The sequence below is a fragment of the Chroicocephalus ridibundus genome, chromosome 15 (assembly GCF_963924245.1).
Source record: "Chroicocephalus ridibundus chromosome 15, bChrRid1.1, whole genome shotgun sequence".
In the NCBI taxonomy this organism is placed as follows: Eukaryota; Metazoa; Chordata; class Aves; order Charadriiformes; family Laridae; genus Chroicocephalus; species Chroicocephalus ridibundus.
Window position 1 is genome coordinate 6,626,132 of NC_086298.1, and position 10,426 is coordinate 6,636,557.

At 44.4% G+C, this 10,426-nt stretch overlaps 1 protein-coding gene across 2 annotated transcripts; it reads left to right on the forward strand.

Moving 5' to 3' along the window:
- The first annotated feature begins 1,643 nt into the window (after positions 1-1,643).
- Positions 1,644-9,670, forward strand: PHYHD1 (phytanoyl-CoA dioxygenase domain containing 1). 2 transcript variants are annotated; one of them, XM_063353162.1, is made up of 11 exons: positions 1,644-2,501; positions 3,318-3,448; positions 3,990-4,065; positions 4,200-4,247; positions 5,875-5,930; positions 6,121-6,183; positions 6,285-6,306; positions 6,667-6,795; positions 8,392-8,508; positions 8,656-8,782; positions 8,975-9,670. In XM_063353162.1, exons 1-11 carry the CDS (start codon positions 2,282-2,284, stop codon positions 9,018-9,020), a joined length of 1,035 nt encoding a protein of 344 aa, XP_063209232.1. In that variant the 5' UTR covers positions 1,644-2,281; the 3' UTR covers positions 9,021-9,670. The 2 variants fall into 2 exon arrangements, with proteins under 2 accessions (XP_063209232.1, XP_063209233.1); XM_063353163.1 differs by having other exon boundaries at positions 1,659-2,501; positions 3,290-3,448; positions 8,975-9,661.
- Positions 9,671-10,426: the final 756 nt, after the last annotated feature.

Sequence of the window (10,426 nt, forward strand, 5' to 3'; positions counted from 1 at the left end):
GTGATAAGAGATGTAGTTGAAATTTTTTTGCATACCTAATAACCCTGGCAGCTCCAACAAGAGCAATTTTGGCAAGAGTGCTGAGCTGCTTAAAACTGGCTCTGGAGATCTGGCAAGCTGGCTTGGCTCCGCATGGTTTCAATAGGAACTCTTATTGAGAAGGAAATTAGGATAATCGTGCCAGTCAAAAAGGCATTTGACACACTTGTGCTTTGTCTGCTGCAGGGTTGTCCATGTTCCAGATGTCACTCACGCCTGTACCTTTCATGCAGGCTCGGGATGGGCTTTGGCAGCCTCCAATGGAGTTTGCCAGAAGTGCAGTTTTCCTTACGGAGCTGGCAGGAGAAAATGTTGTTTAGTAGTCTGCAAACGATCTCTCGGAGAGGGAGGAAGGGAAGGAAAAGAGGGTCATTTCCCAGTTTTGTATAAGTACTTTCTACCTTCCTTATTTAGACTTACTGGAAGAGAAAGTATTTACAAAGGTGACATCCTTCTCTCTGACTTTTTTTGGGCATTTTGTGGTGGGGGTGGTTTTCCTCTTGCTGAAAAGGTCTTTCTAAGCCTCAAAATAGGTGCACATCTGGAATGGCAGAGAACTGGAGGAGTCCTAAGGAAAGACACAGATGGACGCTCCTGTAACCAAGATGGGTTGCCTCTCCTGGTTTATGCAGTTATCTTCTGGTACTTGCTGTGTCGTGTGCTGCGATCTGCTGTTTATATTGCTCAAAACAATCCATCGAACAGGAAAGCTGTGGTTTACTGTCATGCCTATGAGCTAAAGCAGCTTCTGAAGTCATCGCGTGTGCGTAAGGTGGGGAGTGGAGAAGATGATGTGCTAAATTGCTGGAAAAAAACGTGACTGGGAATGAGATGTATGTGACATTATGAATGACGGAGGTAACACCAAGAGGGACTGAGGAGTGGCATGGGAGTATGTGCAGAAGGCATGTTTCTCCAGGATTGCTGCCTCCCGGTGGGGTGGATCCTCACGAGATCGACTTACAGGCAATAGCTACAGGAGAGGTTTTTTTTTCCCCTGGTTACACATCTTCCTTAAAAACCACTTCAGCTCTATCAGTTGGTGAGAGCCTGTTAACAGGAAGGGGGAACTACTTGATGATTATTTTGACTTTTGCAGCATTGGAGGCTGGCTGTTCCACTTTTGTAGCCCAGTGATTAAAGTCTCTGGCCAAATTTAGCCTTTTGAACTACCGAATTCATATCTTCTTGTGTGGAGCGAAAAGCTTGAAAACAAGCTGTTAATGCTCAGAAAGAGGTATTCTTCCAGTGAAAACACTGAATTTTATTTAAAAAAGGAAAAAGACTTGAACAAAATGGGGAGGGATTTTTATCCAGAGCTGATTCCCGTATTTTATTTTCTCAAACAACATCTCTAAGATGGATTCTCAGTTGCTAGCAAATACATTTGGAAGGAAACACCTTCCCATCAGCATTTTCCACTTCTTCATTTTGTCAGGTTTTCTTTTGGCAAGGCGAGTGATGCATAAAACCGTCCCCAGGATGTTATTTCTTTGTGGAGTGCTGCTGAAAGGAGGTTTTCAGTGTTTCCCGTAATTGCCAAACACTTTTTTTTTTTTTTTTTTCCCCCCCCTCTGGAGAGCCAAATTGTCCCCAGGGATTCCCGTGCGATAGGAAGGATGTGTTGGCGGGGAGCGCCACCGCTGGGCTGGCATCTGTTCTTCACTCTCCTGCCTTTTACATCTATTTCTGCATTTTTCTCTCTCTGGTTTGAACTGTGGCTTTGGGTTTATCTATTGATGCGCAGATTTGGAGCTGCAGGAGAGTGAACCGAGCAAGTGAAGGTGTACGTTGCCAAAGAGCAGCGGTGAATGACAATAACAGAGATGTTCTCTATGACTTTTACAGAACCCTTCGTGAAAGCTCTTTAGCTTTAACACCCTTTAGTCTGGCTGTCATCTCCTGGGTCTCTGGAGTCCCTTTCAGGTGCTGGAGTACCGGCAGGACTCGCTGACTGAGCGAAAAGGGCTCTTTAGGAGCTTGAATCACCACTTTTTAAATTTGTTTTGAAACTTTTGGATCTCTTCATCCCACTTGAATCTTATTTTACCACTGTGTTTGCCAGCTAAACTGCTCTATTTGTTTTTAATCTGGATTAATAATTAAAACAGTGATTTCTTCTTGGAGTTAAGAAGCGAATCAAGTTTGTGATCGCACTTCAGCAGAATGTTTTTGTGCACTTCAAGTAGCACCAAGAACCAAAGCAAAACTCTGCAGCCCCTGGCGGGGACGTTCGGAGCAAATGGCAGGAGGTGGGGACGAAATGCCCCGAGAGGCAGCTCCGCCGGCTGCACAAGAGTCCGGCTGCCCAACGCTCGCTGTTATCACATGCTGGGGAAAGGATCACGTGAAGAGGCGGGGAGTCAGCCCTGCAGAGCCTGGGTGGCATTGCGGTGTTGCTGGTGGGATCCTGGGAGCTTCTGCCTCCGATGGCATTTGTAACCCAGCATCAGATCCAAAAGGTAAGAAACGGCACCCCGGGAAGGAGCCTGTCTGTAGTGCAGGTGGGTGATGCTACTCGTTAACCCATGGTCAGGTCTAGCAAAGATCTGCTTTACAACACTTTATATTCTTCCCAGCTTCTTGTCTTGCGTTCGTTTTGAGTGTGCGAGGATCCTGTCATGGCAACAAACTCTTCCAGAGGGCAGCTTGTCCCACAGAGCTCTTGGAGGAATTTCTGTCATGCCCTTCTCTCTCTGCTGCTCAGCACTCATCTGTGAAGTCGAAATCTCCCTGTCAGAGGATAATCTCCAGGGTGTTCTATATAAAGAAACAGTAATGCCGACAGAGTTCATTTTGTAAGGGATTGTGCAGCCAACCATGAGAAATCACCCAGGGCTTTTTCCCTCAGAGAAAACAATGCTTTGCAGCTTGTAAAGGAATCTCATTCTTATTTAGCATCCAGATGCAACTGCTCTGAACGCGTTAGCAGGCTTTGTAATTTAATAGTTGCTGGTCACACATCTTAGATAAGATATCCTTAAGCCACAAAGGCTCTAGTGATGATACCTGCTCTGCTTTGTGGACTGAGGTGTTGAGATATGTTGTTCTTAACTGTATGGTACTATGAGCCTGTTAAGGATCTCTTTTACAATAGAAACCTCTCCTGAAATTAAAATTTAAGAGCAGGTTGTCCAGCTGCAGAGCTGAAGTTGGGATGCTTTTCATGCTGGGACAGTGCTGTTTTCTCTTGCTTTGTGCTGCTTCCCCCGAGGACTCGGGAGGAGAGCAGTCACCCCATCTCTTCCAGTTCCGTGAGGATGGCTTCCTTGTCCTAGAGCACTTTTTCACTGCGGAGGAGTGTGACAGCATGAGGAACCAGATTCAGAGAATCATAGCGGAGATGGAAGTGCCACCGCACTGCCGCACCGAGTTCTCTACAAAGGAAGAGGAGCAGCTCCAGGCGCAGGTACTGAGAAGGGCAGGGCTGTCCCCGTCCGAGCTCTGGAAGGAGAAAAGGAAAAGGCAAATAGCCGCTCAGGATTCACTCTGGGGGAACATGACTCTTCCTTCTAACTGAACATAACACAGAGAGAGGCATTTGCTCTCCAGTTTTCTACAAAGGTTTGGTGCTGGCCTTACCAGAGGGCGAAGGAGGAGAGGGCGTGTGTGGCTCTGCTCTGCTTTCAGCCCCCACGATTATTGCCCCTGTTTGCCACAGATCACTCTGCACTTGTTCTGCAGACAGAAAACAGCTCTTTATTTTTTTCAGGCAGCCAGCAAAAGAAAAGCAAGGGTAGCCTCTGTGAGCGGTTCTTTTAGAGTCCTAATCAATGCCAAGAGATTTAGCTTTGTGGGAAGCCTTTGTACGAGTGATTTCTATTGACTGTGTTTTGTTTATGCTGCGGCTTGATGGGGAAAAAGATGCAGGTGAGTATTAATGCTGTGATCAAAGGTTCATATATGTTTTTGCAAGGATACTATCTTTACTGGGCTCTTATCCCTGGCAGGGTAGCTCGGATTATTTCCTAACCAGTGGAGACAAGATTAGATTCTTCTTTGAGAAAGGTGTTTTGGATGAGAGAGGTAAGCCCTGGCCTGAGCTCACCACGGGGCGGGGGAGGCAGGAGAAGGCTGAGTGAGCGATCAGGGGCCAGTTTACAGCTCTGGGGACGATTCCTGCTTTGCAAACAGTGTTAAACTCTAGTTTTGTTTTGTAGGTAACTTTCTAATTGCAAAGGAGAAATCCATCAGCAAGATTGGCCACGGTATGTTTAAAAGATGGGGTTTTGAGAGCGATGTGGTTTCAGATATGAGGATTTCTCCAGACCTACTCCATATACATAACCTTGGCCCATCTGAGTTGAAATCTTTCTGTGCAGAGAAATGACTTCTTCCCTCTTCTGTTCCTTCTCTGTACTTCCTCAGGACGACCACATCAGATATCACAGTCCTCACCCCCTCTTGCCATCGTGGCCATGCAGCTCCTGACTTTGCAACCCCAGGCTGTTTTACTCTGGGTTTCTACATTAAATACTTCAACTTGATTTCTACACATCAGACTGCTTCTCCCCACGTTGCTCTGTCACTGTCTCTGCAATTTTCTCTGTGCTGCCCCTGACTCTTTGCTGTCAAAGGACTTAAAAATCTTCTGTCACGATTCTTTTCAAAAAACCCTTCTAGGAGGTTTTTCAGCCGTGCGTAGCTCAGAGTCACTGACATGCGAAAGTTTGGACTTCAGCCCTTGTCTCTTTTATGTAAGAAACTGCTTTAACAAATTTACCCCTAAGACTGGTCACATTCAGTACAGATCAAACTGTCCTCTGTGTCTTGTGCAGTGGTGGGTTGCCAACGCCGAAGCTGTCCTCCCTTCTTTGATGTCAGCAGCACCTTTTCTTTACCCTTGTTGGTTCATTTGACCTATTTTCTCTCTTAGCTACTGAACTTGCTTTTTCATCCATTTTGTTTTCAAACAATACATGGAAAACGAGAGCAGGTTTCCCTGCCTCTCCAAACGTGTGAACTTTGTGCAGATTAAACTTCACTAAACTTGGAAATTCAGTACCGAGACTTCTCAGTTCTTCGGTTTTCTCAGAAAAACATTCTCCCCCCACTTTGCATAATCCCTCTGCCATTCTGTTATACTTCAGCTTTTCCCCAGGGGAAGTGAAAACAACTGTAGATTCCTGCTGACTCAGCAACTTAACAATTCAAAAGCCTTCTCTTTACTAAATTTTTTTTTTTTTGGTAATTAGTCCTTTTGGTTGAGTCTGGCTTCATCCCTTGCTCAGGAGCAGCCTCTGCTGGACCCAGTTGTGGGTCCTCCCAGCAAATTTTATCATGGTGAGATGGAGCCATGATTCCAAGCTTTTGCTTTATGGTTTTGCCAGAGTAAAACTTGTAGCAAGTGTCTGTGTGCAAACAGCTTTGATCTGCAGGCTGTGTCCCTCTGTGAAGGGCACCAAAGATAAACCCTAGCAGTTTTGCAGTAATTACTTTTTTGGTAGGTCTTTAGAACAGTGTTTTTAGAGGGTGAACTCACCTGTGTGCCTCAGGGTCACGTACAGTGGTTGTCGTGTTAGTGTTTGCATAATATAATACTTAATCACATAATACTCAATTTTTATTCACTCAGTTATACGCTATTTTTTATATAGCTGCAGTTTCTGGCCAGTGAGTGATTATATTTTGGGTCTCTAAAGAAGATTGTACAAATGTACAAGTGTTGTACCGCCTTAGGTGTGATAAGGCATGTATATCCACTCTTGGGAGGGATGAAAGTTTCTGGCTGCAATTTATCTTTCTCGAGTGTCATCTCTGCAGCTCGCTACCGAGAGCTGCCAGGTTCCCTTCTGTTAACGAAATCTGCAGTCTGAGCCTTTTCTTTCCCCTTAGCTTTACATGCTCGTGATCCTGTCTTCAAGCAAATCACCCACTCCTCCAAGGTGCAGGTGAGCTTTTACTGATTCCCAGAATGGTCTGGGGAAAAAAAAATATAATTCTGGAGTAGTTAATCTTAGTTTTCTAGACTCCCAAGGATAGTCATTTTGTCTGTAAAAGGAAATTTAAATATCTTAAAAGAATAATGGTTTATAGTGTGCAGAAAACAGCAAACATAAATCTTGGAAAGTTTTCTTGCAGGAATTGGGAAGAAAACTAGGCCTTGAGAAACCAGTAGTTGTGCAAAGCATGTATATCTTCAAGGTACGGTAACTCAAGTAGTCTTGTCACCCAAGAAATAAGACCCTGTTAGGTGGGAAGCTGTGAAACTCTTCTCTTCACACATCACCTTTCTTTCCTTGCAGCAACCTGGCATTGGCGGTGAAGGTGAGATTCGTGTTATCTCTGTATCATGCTGCGGATAATAATCCTTTAGGAAAGGGGAATATTACAAGGAAAAATGCTCAGAATTAGACTTAAGCCTGTGAGTTTTGTGGTCCAAACGTTCCTAAAATTATTAAAAAGCATACATGTTTTCCATACATCATATGGAACTCGAACAAAGAGCTATTTTTACATTTGCAGCAGGCTGAAAGGTGGCATTTTTATGTAAGATTTAATGTGTGTGACAGATGGGTGGGCAGGGTAGGCCAGGTCAAGAAGCTGGGGAGAACAAGCCTGCCATCTTTCTAGTGGTACTGAATTCCTCGGGCATTAAAAGGTCCTAACGACTGTGTCTCATTGCAGTGACCCCCCACCAGGATGCCACCTTCCTCCACACGGAGCCTCTGGGCAGAGTCCTGGGGTTCTGGATTGCCCTGGAGGACGCCACGAGGGAGAACGGCTGCTTGTGGTTCATTCCTGGCTCTCACACCAGTAAGAGTCACGGGAGTTTGGTGCGTGCTGTGAAACGCGCTCCCTCATCTTGATTAAGGGTGGAGGGTAACACGGGCCATCTTATGTTCTCTGCATCACGCAGTGCCTGCAGAGGCACACTCTTACTCTTGTTTTTTGAAAGGACGACTTTATTTACTACAAGGTTCTCCTCCTGTGCTGTTGTCAAATCTACAGCCACGTTTTTCAGCAGGTTGACAACTGCCTGACTTTGCTCTTGGCCACCAGTCCATCACACGAGTTTAACATACAACAATATTTTTAATTAAAAAATAGGCAGTATACATGACTGACACTGTTTTTTAGTTGATATCTAGCCCAGAAACAAAGAATCACAGTATCAGAGAGGGTACAGGGGCAAGGAAGGACAGTCCTTAATTTTTATTTACTCCAGAACCCGTTAAAACTTTCCTGAATCTTTTCTTTTTACTTCAGTATTATTTCAGAAGCTTCCCCTGCAAGGTTCAGAATCTCCCTTGCCAGGCCACAGAGATTTAAGACTTTAATCTAAAGAAGGTCTTAAACTACTGGGTCCTTTCTTCCTGTAGTGAAGCAGGTCACTGCGCTGTGTTGGTGCTCCTCCCGCAGTTTTGACTGTAGCCTTGAAAATGGTCATCAAGTCTGATCTGGACTGCAAAGAGTAGTAAGCCCTTTTGACTTCCAGAGTAGGAATACACTGAGAAATCACACTTTTTTTTTTCTTTTTTTTTTTCCTTCCATCCACTCACAAAACTGCTTCTTTTCCAGGTTGCATCCCCTTCACAAAGATCCCCCCCTCCTTTTTTTTTTTTTTTTTTTTTTTTTGCCCTTGCCAATAAAATTTTTAGTTCTGACAGCCCTACGTAAGGGGAATAAAAATCCTCTTCCACACACACAACTGTCAAATATTAGTCTGAATTTCGGTAAACAAGGAAAGCCTCCAAGTCTATGCGAGGACCTTTTGGACACCACCCACGCCATCGAGGAACAGACAGTGTCCCAGGTGCACACAGACAAAACCAGATCAGCACAGACTCACGTAACGGCTGTTGTGACCGACGGTGGTTGAAGCGTGTGTGTGTAACCACGATTGGATTAACAGCGCGGTTTTTCTGTGTTTCACTGCCTCTAGGGCACACTAAGCAGGGTTAAATTGTTGCTCACCTAAGCAATTCCCTCTGTGAGTATAATCATAGTGCTCTTAAGATTTTAACACGCTCATCCCTCGTAATTCCAGAGTGGTCTGCACTCCGACTGCAATTTATGCTCTTATAGAAAGGAGAAATGGACCAAAGGTTGGCTTTGCATAAGTGTATGACTGTTTGTGTTCCTAAAGGGCTATGTTGCAATGCACAGAGAGAGCCAGAAAGGCAAACAAAAGGCAGTTGTTTTATCAGTTTCTGCCACAGCTGGAAAATCCTAAATCTTTGCTTAATGAAATAAAACCCCACCCAAATTGCTAAGGGAAAAAAATGAAATATACTATAATAATAGAGTTCCTATTGTTGCCAAGAGAAAGCAGGTACTCTTCCTCTGCTGTGCAGAATGTAACCAGCTGCTTAATTTTTATGTGTGTCTGCTCATTCTGTGGATCTGCAGGTGGAATTACCCGGAGAATGGTCCGTGCAGCTCCAGGTACCTCAACATGCGTAGAGTTTGTAGGGTCAGAGCCGGCCTACGATGACAGCCAGTTCATACCTCTGCCTATAAGTAAAGGTAAAAACAACCCCCAAACGAGACCGCTTTACAGCTCAAGAGAAACAAGAGCGCTAAAATTGGATTTTAACACTCTCAGCTTCCCTTACATTTTAAAGCTAGCACTCATAATTTGACAGAAGCGGTACAGATGTTTCTTTCAAACAGGTGGACTCATTCTCATCCACGGCGAAGTCGTCCATAAGAGTGACTTGAACAGCTCAGACTCTTCTCGCCACGTGTTCACCTTCCATGTGATGGAAGCCAAAGACACCACCTGGAGCAAGGAGAACTGGTAAGGTCACCATCCTAACAAGCAGCTGAGGAAACTAGAGCCTTTCCAATGCAATAGCCGGGATAAACTTTTATTGGTGGCCTTGCATGTCACTCAGTTTCTGTTGGTTGTACCTCAGTTAGAATTGATTTCATACTCGCAGAACTGGAATATCATCTGAAGTTTTGTTTTTCCCTCTTCCTTACTTCCTAGGCTCCAGCCAACTCCGGAACTGCCTTTTCCGTCACTCTACACTTGAAGCTAGTGATTGGCTTCTGGAGTCAATAGCTGATTGATATTCCTTTCTGATCATGTTCCCTTTAAATGCAATTTCCACTAGATCAGCTCTCAAGATTAATTTATCCTTTTCTCAGAACGAGGACCTTTGACACAGCCGAATACACCTGCATTAGGCAGGAGTTTCTACTACGGCATGAGCCCTACTAGTGCGAGAACAGTTGCCCATTCCTTTGGTAAGGCAACTCCTTCAGTCTTGAGAACAGACCATTAAAGGCCATTACACACCATTACACCTTGACCGGAACCAGTTAAGAGGTATTCCTTCTTGCACATACTCAGTATTTTCTTCTGTTTAAGGCAAGAGCTTGTCTAGTGTGTTTCTTGGCTGTGTCGATCCCAGCAATGCAGGTGAACACGTCCTGGGAAGATGGCTGACTTTTACCCTTAGGTCTCTGTCCTATTGTTTGAATAATAGTGATTAAAAATAGCCCTACTGTGGGCAAAATGAAGCAGGAAGTCTATTTTTATAATCAATCTTTTAAGTATTTCTAGCAAACTGTAGCTGTTTGATCTCTGTGTCTTCTTAAAGATTCATATTGAAACTATGAAAACAAAAAAACCCAATCGAACTCCGAACATTTAAATAAAAAAAATAGAAATTCTCTGTTTCATCTCTCATCTTTTCTTTGAGGAAGCCAGTGTGACCTTCTCTCAATAGATGGGGCCAGGGCCAGGTTGTCTGATGACCAGTTTGAACCCTCAGTGTGCACAACAAGAATTTTTATCCCCAGGACCCCAACAAAACCAAAGCAACTTATAGCAAGATGAAACTTCAGGAATGAACAGAAATGTAAGTTACATCCAAGGCAAGCTCAAGCCTGTATCCTAAGCTGAACAGAAGCTGTGTAGGTGTGATTTCACTGGCACTGGTGCAGCGACAACCCCGAGATATGAGCTCGGTGTCATCAATGCACTAATTAATGGTAGAAACCTTAAGACTGCTTAGAGTCCTGGCAGAGTGAGCCCCAGTTCTGACTGACTTGTCCCTTTTGAAAGTATATTGCCTGTCTCTGGCGTTTGTGTGATGTGAAGTAGTCAAATTTGGTTTCTTTATGGGAAGAAATTTCCTTTCAGCCCTTTGGGCTTTGCTGGGCAATGCAGAATAGGTTTGGTACCGCAAAGAATTAATCACAGGAATGATCAGGTGGCTGTAGTAGGAATTGGAAGCTGGGTAATGGCAACAGCAGTAACCTTGAATTCAAAGTTTGTGCAGGGAGAGCTGCTGCCCTCTCCTACCTTTTCTACAGTTGGTTTGAAAGCTGCGAGCTGGGTGGAGGGAAAATGACTTTAACTCTGGTACTATTTTATGATGTTAATGGTTAAGCCTGTGGCTCACGATAGAAGCAGATAAAGCTTTTTCCTTAT